The sequence below is a fragment of the Vanellus vanellus genome (genome assembly GCF_965231255.1).
Source record: "Vanellus vanellus genome assembly, chromosome: 5".
NCBI lineage: Eukaryota > Metazoa > Chordata > Aves > Charadriiformes > Charadriidae > Vanellus > Vanellus vanellus.
The window spans coordinates 52,606,911-52,620,722 of NC_138910.1; the positions used below are offsets into that span (position 1 = coordinate 52,606,911).

A 13,812-nucleotide genomic window follows, 5' to 3' on the forward strand; every position below is an offset into this window, starting at 1 on the left:
TCCTCCCCCCGCCCCCCGGGCTCCTCCGTGCCAGTTTGAGGAGTCCGGAGCCGAACAAAAGCAGGCGGCGAGGGCCGGGAGCGGTGCGCGCAGGCCCGGCGGAGCGGGCCGGGGAGGCGGGCCGGGGGGGGGGGGGCGCCCGCTGCTGGCGGCAAGAGCGGAGCGGGCCGCCAGCCAGCCCCGTAGCCCGGCCCGAGGGTGGGGGAAAGTTTGGAGCCCTCCCCCGGAGCGCGGGGGCTCCGCCGCGCTCCGGCCCCGGCAGCTCCGGCGCTGCCATCGCAGGCGGCCGCCCCGCTCCGCTCCGCCCCGCCGCGGCCGTTGCTGCTGCTGCTGCTGCTGCCGCCGCCGCCGCCGTCGCCTCCCCGGGCACAGCCTCTGCCCCCACCGGCCCGCCCGCCGCCTCCCCGGGCGCGGGGCTGAGCTGCCCTGCTTTTCGAGTCGCCGCCGTTTCCCCTCCCTTCCCCGGAACCCCCCCCCCCCTTCTCCCTCCCTCCTCCTTCCCTCCCTCCCGCCTCCCTCCCTGCCTCCCTCCCTCCCTCCCTCCTCCAGCAGCCAAAGGGATTTTTACACCCCCCCCTTTCTTTTCTCTCTCTTTTTTTTTCTTTCTTCCCATTTTTTTTTCTTCCCCCCCTCCTCTTCCTCCCCGCCGCGGAGCCGGGCGCCAGCGTGAAGGATAAATAAAAAGCGAAGAGGAAGAGGCTGGGGAGGAGGAGGAGGAGAAGGAGGAGGAGGAGGGGGGGGAGGAGGAGGAGGAAAGAAGAAGAAGAAAGCGAGCAAGAAAAGAAAGCGAGGAGCCAGGCGGCCAGCCCAGCCGCGCCGCTCCCGGCAGCCAGGGCAGGAGGCGGCGGCGGCGGAGCGGGGGCCGGGGGCCGGCGATGGATGACCAGCCGCGGCTGATGCACACGCACAGCGGGGTGGGGATGCCGGGGCACCCGGGCCTGTCCCAGCACATGCAGGATGGACCAGGCGGGGCGGAGGGGGAGGCAGGCAGGAAGCAGGACATCGGAGACATCTTACAGCAGATCATGACCATCACGGACCAGAGTTTGGACGAAGCGCAGGCCAGGTGAGAGCGGCGGGGGAAGGGGGGCGGAGGGGGGATTTTGGGGGGGGGGGGGGAGGTAGGGGGCAGGTGCCGGGGAAGTTTTCCCCCGTGCCCCGGCCCGGCCTTTGTTGTCGGGGGCTCCCGAGCCGCGGGGGCTCCCGCGCCCGAGAAATTTGGTAGTGGTGGTGGGGTGAAGGAAGGGGACGGGTTAGTTTTCTTCCCTCTTAGCCCCCTCCCCCCTCTTCCCAACTTCATGGAGATTTTTGGGGGTCGCGGCGCCCACAACGCGCGCTCCCCCCTCCCCCCATGCCGCCTCCCTCCGGCCCCCTCCCCAGCGGGGGGTCCCAAACTGGGGCTGGCCTGGCTTTTCCCAGCCCTTTTTGGGGTGGGGGTTCATTCCGGAGGGAGATGGTTGTTGGAGCAGACTGGGTGTGCAGCGTGTGTGTGTGTGTGGGGGCTCTGCTTGGGCTCCTCCGAAAGAAGCACAAAGTGCTGCTCCATTTTTTTTTTTTTAGGGGCGTTAATAATGCTTGGTTTTTTTTTTGTTGTTTTTTTTTTTTTTTATAGGGCCCCGTAGTGGTGTTATTTTTAAGGCCGTTTTTTTTTGCGCTTGGAGGATGCACATAGAAGCTTTTTTTTTTTTAATTTTAATTGCAGAGGTATTTATAAAGGGAAAAAATAAAAAGGCTGTAAAAGCCGGTAACCAGATTGCCCCCGGCTTCAAGGAGTGCAAACCTAATACGCACCTTCAAAGGCGCTAGCAAAAGTTAAGGGAGGTGAGGAAAAAAAAAAAATCCTCAAATTGAACACACAGTTGAAGGAATAACAATAATAAGAATAATAAAAAAAGTTGCCCCGAATTCGCTGTGGTACTCTTGAAATTTCTTCTGGGCTGCAGAGCTGCTAGGTGTGGTGTCCTTCCCCCGGCATTCATGCCCCGAGCTGGAGCAGATTTCTAGAATACATTGTTCCTGGAAAAACACACCACACAGCCCTAAAACTCCCTTACTAAGAACTTCCAGAAGGATAAAAGTACCCCCCAAACCTCTGCTTACATCCTCCCCAGCTTGTATAAAGCTCCCGCTTACCGAAAAGTCTTGTTGCTGGGCTGATCTTACGATTTTTTTTATGTTCTTGCAGGGGCAGAGTAGCTGTTAGGAGGAGGAAATCATGCACTTTCTTCCCGGCCAGACCCGGGGCAGCGAGGGGATCTCCCTTTGGAAAGTTGCAGGAATTGTGTGTGTTCCTGCCTGGATAATTTAGTACAGTTAATCAAATCAATAAAACCAAAGCAGATCAGAGCTAGAGGAAGGCTTTATGGGTTTGCCTTGCTGGACTATTTCAGTTGCTTCCTCACGGTACTTTTTTTTTATTAATTTTTAATACGGAGCTGCCAAACATGCTGTATTTATCAGTGGTGTTTGGCTTTGTATTTCCTCCATCCATTCTACTATTGCACAGTAGTTTTCCTGCCTCTTTTTGTTCCTTTTTTTTAATGAAGTTTTGGGAAGATGCGAAGTGCCAGTATTATTTGTAAGAGGGCCCCTACAGCATATGTATGTGATTTGTGTATACCCAAATGTCTGCGCCCATCTGGGTGTGCTGATAAGGGGACGTTGTGGTTCTGCAAGGGTATATACCTTTGAGAGACTTCATCAGATATATAAATCTTTTTAACATGTTGTGGGTGGTGGGGTAAGTAGTGTGAATGTTTGCCAGATGTTCACATCGTCTTTCGCGTGTAATTTCGGTTGGTAAACAGAAATCCCGTAACTGGAGCCTGATAGCAACAGCCCTTTATACAACTAAACCCTTGGCTAAATGATCGTATGGCTTAAGAGAAAAAATAAAATCATGCTGCTTCTTTGCCTTAGTGGGTACATGGTGGGTTTTAAAACCAGGTGATTAACACACCCCCCCCACACCAAACTCCTCAAAACCCACGGGAGAATGGTCAGCTCTGAAATAATAGCAGCTGAAAAGAAAGACTTTGAATAGCATGCCCTCCCCTTCCCAGAAGCAGCTGGCTGTGTTTTTAAATGTGTTTACTGTCCCAGTTGTAAAGAATTAAATTTTAACACCTGCAACTAAGCTGGGTGTAAGTAGCGTGGAGGCAGAGGAATGGGTTTCTCTCCATACGTGCACGCGTGTCTCTGTGCTCCAAGTTGCGCGCTGATATTCCCTGAATTGACAGCTCTAAGCAGAGGGTGTTTCCAGCACTGGGGCAAGGGGGGGCTTATTTCCCCTCTGCCTTGCAAGACCAGCCTAATAAAGCACACGGCTGGGTTTAATATCAGACGTGGGGGACAGAGACAGCCCAGTGCTCTTTCTGTATTGAATAAGATAGTTGAACTGAGCCTGGCTCCTAAAAGCTGCTGGCTTTGGCTCAGTACATCGCCTGGCTCGCACCGGTGGTGGGAGCCGCTCAGTGGCAAAGGCGATTTTCAAGCCATTCCTAAATTGGTGTAATTCATCTCCTCTGCGTTGGGTAGGTGGCTGTTCGCAGCACCGGCGCTCAAGTCCTAGCAGGGATGGTGGTGGGACTGAGGGGGCTCAAATGTGTCGTCCCCCCCCCCCCCCCCCCCCACCTCTGGCATGCACACGCCAGCCGGTGTGAATTTGGAAAGTTGGTCCTTGTGGTGACATCCTAACCTCAGCCTCCCCTTTTTTTTCTTTCCAGGAAACACGCTTTAAACTGCCACAGGATGAAGCCAGCCCTTTTTAATGTTTTGTGTGAAATCAAAGAAAAAACAGGTAGGAAATAAATTCTCATGGTTTTGTATTATTTTTCTTTTTGCTTTTTGAGGGTTTTATTCCACCAAGTTTGTGCCCCCCTCCCCATGTAGCAGCATTTAAGTGGGGAGAAATAACTTGCTGGTATTTAATGCTTCTGGCAGTGGACTTGCATGATGCGGTTTGTGTCTGGAAGGGAAAATATCATGGTTTAATTTCTATTGTATAGCCTCTTTTTATTTGTTGCTTTTTTGGGGGAGAAGAAAAAATTAAGTCTTGCAATTTCTTTCTTGCTCTAGTTTCTTCTTTGACATGGCAGTGTTTGTAAAAAAAAAAAAAAAAAAAAAAAAAAAATCATCTGAGTACGGATTAAGGGGGGAAACCCAACTTAATGAAATTCTGCGGTTTTACTACTCTTACTATTAAGGTAAATGTAGAGGTTTCTTACTGTTGTGGCAGTGGTTTTTTTTGTTTTTTTTTTTTTGTTTTTTTTTTTTTAAAGAAAGGGTTAAAATGCTTTTCTCTGCCAATCATCCAGGCTAGCTCATGTAAGAGCGAGTTGTCAGTTGCCTTTAGTGAAAGCAATATATTAGATTGTTAGTTACTTTAGGGTACTGTTGTTTTATGGCATGGGGTGTTCTCAGGCTTCTAAAGAAGCTAATGGCATGAGAGCATTGGTTTTGCCGTTTCCCACTTTCCAGACCTCCTACCATGTACTAACACACTTATAACACATCCCAGGGGGGCATTTAAATTTTAAAAGCAACAATTAAAAAATAGCAGTCATCAATCAGGGGTGATCTTAAACAACAGATGCTCAGGGAAGGACATTTAGCAACATGCACCACTTATTTATTTATTTGTTGGAATATCTTTTTTTTTTTTTTTTAATTAAAAAAAATGGGGGGAATGATGGAAATTTGGCGGGGGAAGGGTTCATCTCTGCTGTTGGCTTTCTGAGCCGACCAGACTCTGGTCGGCGGGCTTTTCTATGCTGATGTAGCTGCCTTGTTTTAGCATGTTGCAGAGTACTTGACTTCTCCCCCCCCACCTCCTCTTTTACAACAAGGACTGTAACAGTCAATAATTCATATCTAAACCATATAAGCAAGGGCATGACATGAATGAAAGTGACAATAAATATGATTGCACACCCAGTTGATATACATTGATAGTTACACATAAAAGGGGAACAGCTTTCAGAAACCTGAATCTGGGTCTTTTTCTTTTTTTTTTTTTTCTTAAATGTGTATATATAAAACCTCCTAGCGTGAGCAACTGATTGAAAATACAATTACTTGACTCTTGCAATATATATAAAATGACTAAGGGGGCCCTTTGTTAAACAGTGTTTGTGCAGTGTGTAGCCCAGACAAAGCACCTACCGATGGCATTCGGCTCTCTGAAGTCCTCACGGCTGCGTGGCCGGGTCTGACCTTCCTGAGGAGTCCTTCCTTATGGAGTTTTCCATAATATCAAGCAGTGGGTTCGGTGTGGGAACCTCTGTAGAGTTCATAGGATGTAATGTGAGGGAGACTGCCTAGAGATAAATTTTATGGGTGGTTTTATAGTCTTTCCCTGGGTGCCATCCCAAAAAAAGGAGCCACCAAGTTCTTTTTCCTTTTCCTTCTTTCTCCTTTTATTTTGTGTGAGCCAAAGAAAATGTTTGTCTGCCTTTTCTCTGCATGTATTTAATACTGTGTATGTTGTCTGTGTAGAGGTGCTTTTTGGCAGGGTAACTGATTAATCCCAGCTCGGCTTTGCTGTCGGTGCAGTCGCAAAGTTAGGGGATGGGGAATCTGCTAGGACTAAACCTGGTGGGAAATCCAGGTGACCTCAGGGATGCTGTGAGGTCCCAGCGAGCTGGGGAGGGATGGGGAGCTGTACACATCCATGGAGCCTGGGTGTGATAATTCCTCTCTGCTCAGTAAAATCAAGTGAGATGGTATAGGGCAAAGCTTGCTACTGGAAATAAAGGATATTCAGGTGTGAACTGCAGCTGTCTTACATTTTTTTTTTTTTTTTAAATTTTATTTGTTGCTGTTGTGCCCGGGTTACTTGGCTACAGGGCTGCTGTACAGAGCTCTCTGAAGAGGTTGAATGGAGATGGCTTTTGGAGCGTTGTTTATCTACTCTCGGATAGGTTTACGGTGAATTATTTTACTTTGCAAATTCAAAGACCTCCTCCCCTCTCCCCCATCTGCGTCCTCGAAAGTCACACTTTGTAAGGAAACAAACGGCCAGATGGTTTTGTTTTATTTTTTTTTTTGTTTTAATTATTGCTTTGTGGGCCCAACGTTAGGAGGAAGTTAGCCTTGTGTTTTCTGGGGCTGAGGGTACCGCCTGCTTCTGTTTGCATACTCCTTCCTTGTGGGCAGCAGCATGAAAGTTTAGCCAGCTTTTCTCTTCCCACTTTCCATTTTGCTTCCCAGATTTTTGCATGTGTCGCGTTTGAAATCGTGGTGATTGTTTGTGGTCACTGGTGGGTGTTTGAAAGTGTGTGTGTACATCTTCCCCCCAGCGTTATGATGTGCAGAAATGTGCGTTCAGTTACCCCGCTGCCTGATTTAAGTGACTCCAGAGCCTTACGGAGACTTTACCACCGTCTCTCGCAACATTATGGCTAATATTTCATAGTGTTAACGTTGTCTTGAGCAAACCCAAAGTGTCCATAAAGTTCTTAGAAAAAGAGGTCGTCTGTATTGGCCAAAGAGTTCCCTTTTGCACTTGGGCTCTTCAGTTATTTTTAAAGCATTTATAAACACTTTAAAAAATAGTAATGATAAAAAAAGGTTCCGTGGGTTGTCTTTTGTCTGCAATCTGGAGGTTGTTGCTTTTGGGGTGATTTCTGTTTAAAAGTAACAAAAGTTTAGAGGTTTTGAGCTGAGCGGGAGCACGTAGGAGGAAAAAAAATTACTGCTTAAATATACGTATAAGTTGTCGGCGTTGCATTTTGTGTGTTTTCACTTGCTGATGGTCGCTTTGTTGCGAAGGAAGGGGCAGGACTGCCTTCAAATGGCTGGCTGGCTTTTTGGAATAATAATTATGGAAATGGGAGGCATTGTTGTCCTAAATACAATTGATTCCTCCATCAATAGGGATTGAAATCGGAAATTGCACTGCTGATTTATAAAAAGTTTGAAGGCAGGGGTAGGGGCTCTGTCTTTATGGCCTTTTTTTTTCCCTTGTTTTTTTCTCTCTCTTGGTATGTTTTTTTTTTTTTTTAAGCTGTTCTCTGCATGAGCAGAATAGCTAAGCAGAAGAATCAGGCAAGGCGTACGCAGACGTGGGGTCCTTGGATGGCAAACTGGAAAATATCTGCTGTCAAAATGCAGCAGCATCTATTTCAGCTGTGAGCCTTTCCCAACTCCCATCTCATTCTGCAGGGACCGGTGGGGAGAGGCTGAGCGCAGGATATATGACCATTTAATCTGATTCCTCCTCCTTAAGAGCTTTTCCCATCGTTTCACTTTCTTTGCTCTTTTGGGGGAGGTGAGGGCATCGGGCAAATTCTACTTCTTAAAAAGACCCTGACTTTGTATTTGAAGTCCCCATATTTTTATTTTCTTACCCTCTTCACCCTTCTGCGTTGAAGGAATTCAGGTTTAAAAGAAAAAATATACATACCACCAACGGGGGGAATTTACGAAGTGGAATATTTATAGACAGCACTGATTAGCCGTGCAATTGTTGTTGAATAATGGGGTTGTTTTTTTTTTTTTTCTTAATTTTAGAACATAATAGCTATATAAGGTGCCTCTTAGATACCTTTCCCTGTGCATTATCTTCATCAAACTTAACTCAAATCAGATCTTTGGAGGAGGTAGGATTTTTTCCCCCCTTTTTTTTTCTTCCTTAACACCCCTTTGTTCTCTCCAGCTCTGTGTTCAATTAACACCCCCATCGCAGAACTGTAGTCTTTTTTTTTTTTTTTTAATGTCTGTTACTGTATTTCACTTCTGACACCTCTCTTATTATTCTTGCCTGCTATTTCTCTTTAATATAGCAATTACGATATGGGGTTTCTTTCTTTCTTCCTCCCTTCCTTCCTTCTCCCCCCGCTCCCCCCCCCCCCCCCCCCCCATCCCCGTCCAACTAAAGCCCCACGGAGCAGCACGGGGAGAAGAGGGGCAGCCGCGGTGCATGCGGCGCTGGTGTTTTTGGGGTGCGCGGCAGAGCTGTAAGTGGGGTATGCTGGCAAACCCAAGGCCCCCGCAGATGAAGTTTTTTGCAGGGCAGGATGAGGCAGCTTGCTTTCCTTCCCTCCCCAGCCCTTCGCTGTGGTTTCAAACCCTGCCCTCCTTATTGTGCATTTCCACCAAGGTTTCCCAAGGCGCTGGGGAGAGTTAAACACCCCGATTTGAATTTCAATGCAATTCTTGCACCTAAGGCTTCATTCTGCTTCTGCAAAAGCTCATAATGGAAGTGCTCGGGCTCCAGCCCCGGAGGATCGAGGATCGGGGTCCCCGCTCTGCTCTCGGCAGGTCCAGCCCTCGCCCGGCTGTTCTCTCTCCTGCCCTTCAAAAGGGAGGAAGCCTTTGCTTTGATTTTTTTTTTTTTTTTTTTTTTTTTCTCCAGTTGAAAGGCTTTGAAGGCAAAAGTGATGCTTCTCTCTCCCAGCCGGGCAGGCTCCCTATAGCGGCAGGGTCTGTGGGGTCTGTAGGGGCAGGGTCTGCCAGGTCCCTGATGTGGCTGCCTGGGAGGGGGATGGGGAGTGAAACATTTTGGAAGAGCAGGGCCTCCAGCTGGCCAGCACTGCCCAAGCAAGCCTCTTTGCAGCTCGCAAATAAATTGCTTCCAGAAACCTGATGTCTGCAAGAGGAAGGAGGGAAGGGAAAGTGCAAGGGGCTGCAAGACAGGGATGGTTTGGGAGGGAAGACAGCAAGGACTGGCCACCTCTGGGGACTTGCTGGGAAAGGAAACCAGTTCACCCTCATGGGAAGGGGGATGTGTCCCAGTAGGTCCCAGTGGCTGGAAGAAGCAGCAACCTTCTCTGGAGTGCAGGGTCTTCAGGGTTGGAGCTGAGATACTGCAGGGAGTCCTTTCTCTGGGCTTTCCTCTTCCAGCACAGTGTTGCCCACCAGGGATCTGCCAGGGATGGATAGCTTTGGAGGAGTGTGCTCGCAGGGAGATTTTTCTTTTTCCTTTTCAATTTTGTATTTTATTCCTCTCCCCTGGTAGTATGCGGTTAGGGCTTTTTGAACGGAGCAGGCTTAATTAGTTTAATCAAAATTGGCCTCCTGCAAACCTCCAGGGGAAGAGGTGGGAAGCACAGGGTTGCCAGCGGGCTCTTCCTCCCACTTCCTCCCCCTCAGCCCTCCCGGCAAAGCGGAGAAACCAGGCCTGGCTCCGGCATGACATTACTGCTCCTGAGGGACTCCCAACAATTTGGGTAGTAAAGGAGCAAACCTGTTTGGTTTTGTCTCAAGACTTGTTTTTTGTGGGTGCTTGATGTTGAATAAACTTCTCTGTGATTGCAGCAGACCAGGCAGGAGGATGCTCTTGGAGGGTCTGTTGCGTCCCATTACTCCCTGCCCCATCTGTTTGTTCCTAGGGGATAGATGTGCTTGTCCTCCTGCCCCAGATCCCACGTTCCCAAGTCTCCCAGCCTTTGCTTGGACCAGCCTTCCTCGGTAGCAGGTTTTGGGCAGCAGTGGCCATTGGCTGTGTGTGTCCGGGGAAGGAGGGTGCTGGAAAGGTTTTGTGCCTGCTGTTTGGAAGCTGCCTGCTGACAGCACTGGACTCAGTGCAGAGGAGAAGGAGTCCTTGTGCTCAATTAATGCATGCCAGAAAAATATCTATGTTAACCTGGTGTGTGTATAAATACCAGCTAAGTAGAGTGTCCTCTTACATGAACATGTTAGGTGACTTCCCCACTGCCACGGGTCTCTCTCTTCTCCATCTCCCCTCACTTCCAAATGGTTTTGGCAGCAGTCAAAGTGTTGTGGCTGAGTCCAGGGAAAGAGATCTTGTTATCGGGCCTTGTAGCTCCAAACAAGAAACTCGGAAGATCTTTCAGGCCTAAATTTCTCCAGGGGAAAAATGGTTCAAGTTCCCTTATTTGAGACCTGTAAAGGGATTTCCCCCTTGGAGCGCTGACTGTCTGTGAGCAGAGCTTTTCTAAATGATCTCAAATGTAAGATTTATTCCTGTTAGCAGGCTCACGCGCTGCATGCCAGCCCTGGGTTTGAGGGCAGTGGTTGTAAACAAAACGCAGAGAAACTCTGAGACAATTTCATCATGGCTTCCCCCCCCCCCCCCCCCCCCCAAGGAAATTACTGCATGCAGAAATTCTTTAGGGGAGTAGGGTGGTGGTTTAAATGTAAATGGTTTTGTTTGCAGTGAGATACACTAGACTATGCTGCTGTTGGCGCTTCTGCTGAATCGGAGCTGGGGGTTTTGGCCAGGAAGAATGGAGGAATACAGGATTCTTCCTCTGCCTTTGGTTCAGCACTTCATTCCCCGGTTCTTCCTTTAATCTAGGAGCCGCTGGCTTCTCTGCTAATGTGAAGCTCTGCAAAGGGTTTCGTGACCTCTTGGAAATCTGCTGTGAAGCATTTTACTACTTTTTTTTTTTTTTCCTTCCTGCTGTTGGAGTTGGGGTGCTTTGGGAGGCAGGAGAGACGATTTGCTCTGTGCACTAGAGGGCTGGTTTGCAGCTGGTGCAAAATACCAGGCACTTGGCAGGAGCAGGAGGTGAGTTTGCATCTGAAGATGTGATATTTTCTTTTTTCCACCTCTTTTGATTTTTTTTTTTTTAATTATTCCTGCCTTGCATTCCTGTGTCAGTTTTCCTGTACAGTGAATTTCACCCTTGCTTTGCTTTATTTTGGGAGTTGCTCTTGGGGAGGTGGGCTGTGCAGTCCTGGCTCCGTGGACCCCAGAGCAGGATGCCCCTGCTGGGCTCCACGCTTTTGGGCTGAATCTTTTGTCCTTTGGGTACCAGGCAGGGAAAATTGATGCTCCCTTGTGCTGCAAGGGTGTGTGCTGTACAGCGCCTAGCACAGGGAGACTTGGTACTGGGTTGGGGTTTGGAAGGAGGTAATGTGATTTACAGCAATGGATCTGGTTAATAATCTCCAGCAGCTTCTGTATACTCGGGGGCTGCTTGTATTCCCAGCCAGGTGTTTGCAGACCGGATCAATATGGCCCTATTTGCATGGGGCTGTCCATAATCTAATAAACCAACCTCAGTCTGCATCCTTTGGTTTCCCTAAACATCCACCCAGAGATGATCCCAGGCTGGTTAGATTAGCAAGTGTTCCCTGTGGTGGGAGAAGCTGATTGTGAACAGTGCCTGGCCCCTGAACTGCCAGTTTGGGTTCACATGTGGCACCCCAGTGCTGCCAGCAGGTACCGGGTGCCAAGGCTATACCCCATGCCAGAGCCTGGATTGTGCGAGCATCCTGGATTTTTGGGTGCGCTGGACATTTGTAGGTGCTGCATGGTGCTTTGCAGACCATCACCTCCCCAGTGTGCTCCAGAGGTGTGGACATCAGGGATTTTCCATGAAATGCCTCCTCTTGCCATGTCGCCTTTGGGATTATGTGCTGGGAACCCCGTTTGAAACCAAAAATTATGGTTTTGCAGGCCGGGTGGTCGGCAGCTTCTGCTGAAAACTGTCTCGGAGGTGTTGCATCCCCCGGCAACTTAAATAATACAAGGTGGTGGGTGGTATAGGGATAAATTACAGAAAGCCATGGCCTGAGGAGGCTGTGGGCTGAATACATTAAAGCGTGGTGTTGTCAGGCTGGTGGCGGGGCTGGGGAGGGACTCCGGTGATGCTTTCTCCTGGTGATGGGGGATTGGTTGGGCTGGAATTAATTGGTCTGCAACTGTGTCGATTTTAAAAAAAAAAAAAAAAAAAAAAAAAAAAAAAGCAACCAAACAACAAAAACGCACCCCCCGCCTCCCAACCAACCAAAAAAAAAAAACCCACTGAAGAATTAAATCTCTTGGCTTTGTGTTTGAGCCCTGCCTCTGTAAGTTGGTGTGTGGTGTTTGTGTGTGTTTTTTTGTTTTTTTTTTTTTTTTTAAGCTGGAACAGAAAGCCACCTTTACCGGCTCCTTTTCGTGGTGGTGAAGGTGATGTGGCAGGAGAACCAGCAGTCTGATGGAGGGGGCGGCTGCCAGGAGAAGCTGCCTCGCCAGTGTGCTGTGCCCGCTGAGGAGCGGTGTGCTTCTCGGCATTTTGGGGTGGTCGCCAGTGTGGATAATAGAAATCCCCTCTGACACCTTGAGCGAGCAGCACGTTGTCACCGTCCTTTCCCTGCCTGGCCTTTTATTTATAGGAGAAGCTTTACCCAAAATAGCTTTTTGCTTGGCCTAAGCTGACGGGCTGTTTCCCACTCCCCCCTCCCCTTTTTTTTTTTTTTTTTGTAAATATACTGATAAATTGAAAACCCTCAGAACAGCCAGTGCTGTGAGGAGCCACGCTAATCTGAAATGATAACTTTGCCATTTTACTTCAGCCATGGTGAAAAATGAGCAGAGCTGCCTTTGCGAGTGGGATCAGCCTGTCTAAATGCTGGTGGCTGGATTTTTGTTTCTTGCCCGAGTGCAAGCCCAGAAACTCAGTTCAGCATTACCATGTCCCATTTTTTGTTTTACAGGCAGTGTTTTGTAATGCTGCATTTGGCCCAGCCTGGCTGACCTGCCTGTCCTCGTTATCAGAAGAGGAAAATCAAGTTTCCCTCCTGGTTGGATAACATTTTGAAATTCCAGAGTGATGTTGATTAGCAGAATTAGCAGTGGCAGGTTAACCAGCAAAAACACCCTTCCAGTTGCAAAGTGTTTGTTGCTGGCTGCTGCTCCTTTCCCAACTCCAGCAGTCCCAATCCCGGACATGTCTCCTCAGCAAGGGGATTTCTCTCTCTTAATTCAGTGTGACTGTTTCCTTTGACATTTGATATTTACAAGGCTGGAGCCAAAATGAAAGCGAATCTGCCCATAACTCTCTGAAATGTGCCTTTCTAATTTCAACATTAATGTTTCAAAACCCAAGCTGCTGGTGGGTGTACGTTTGCTTGTTTACACATATCTTTTTTTGTTTTTGTTGCTGTGCAGTGATTCTCTAGTGAAACATTAAGAATGATACAATACCTGGAACCTCTGGATGGATCAGTCTCCAGCTTTAAGCTTTGAATTTTGTTTTTAATTCGGTCTCCATTTTAAAAGGTTGCAAGTGTTTTAACTTGGTCTTTTTTGCTTGGGAGGGGGGTGTTTATATGCAAAATTATTGTTGCAAATATTGCAATAACATGATTATTGCAAATCTCTAGACAAAGGCACGGTTCAGAGGGTAAAAGAAATGAGTTGGAAGGAGTCACAGCCATCAATCCTGACTTCATAGCACAGGACGCAGCCTCCCTGGTATGTTTTGTATGGAGCTTATGCTTTCCAGAAGGTGTTTGGTCTTGTGCCGGAAAGTTGCAGGCAGTGGGACAAGCTTCATCACCCTGGTGGAGGTGGTGTTTTGAAGGGTTTATGTACCTTGCTTTGCAAGGGGTCACCTATTTATTTCTGATATGAATTTGTGAAGCTTCTGACTGCCGCGTTGTGCTGTGCATGTGCCTGCTGAGAGCGAGAAGCCTGCCGTGGCCCTGCTCCTGGAGCAGTTGCGTGTCTGGGGGGGAGCAGGTGGCAGGAATGGTGTTTTCAGCGAATGTATTATTCCCCCGGAAAATCCTGGCTGTTAGATCTGGTCAGCAGATGTGAAGTGTTGATCGGTATCGGTGGTGGGAAGGGGAGTTGCAATATACTTTGCTAATGGAGAAAAACCGGAGGAGCAATTCCCTGATTTACGCTTTTGGTGATGTGAAATGAAACTGTCTGAAGAGCTTTGCTCAGCAAGCTCTTAGCAAACCGCTTCTTCCTCCTTACTTCATGCAGATTTTTCTGAAGAGGCTGTTTCTCAGCGCTGTCACCGGGTGGGCAGAGGTGGCTAGGGGGGCACGGACCCCTTAAATGCATCCGGAGGCACAAAGCATAGAGCATGGGAGCAGGGACTGAGCAGTGCCTGCTGTAGCTTGCTC

General features: G+C 48.5%; 1 protein-coding gene across 2 annotated transcripts in view; it reads left to right on the forward strand.

Annotated features, from left to right (window-relative positions):
- The first annotated feature begins 496 nt into the window (after positions 1-496).
- PBX1 (PBX homeobox 1) overlaps positions 497-13,812 on the forward strand; it is a 134,541-nt gene continuing 121,225 nt past the window's right edge. For both annotated transcript variants that reach the window (XM_082484550.1, XM_082484551.1), the window contains exons 1-2: positions 497-1,066; positions 3,726-3,799. In XM_082484550.1, coding sequence (XP_082340676.1) covers positions 876-1,066; positions 3,726-3,799 — 265 coding nt within the window. In that variant the 5' untranslated portion in view covers positions 497-875. The remainder of the gene's footprint in view (positions 1,067-3,725; positions 3,800-13,812) is intronic.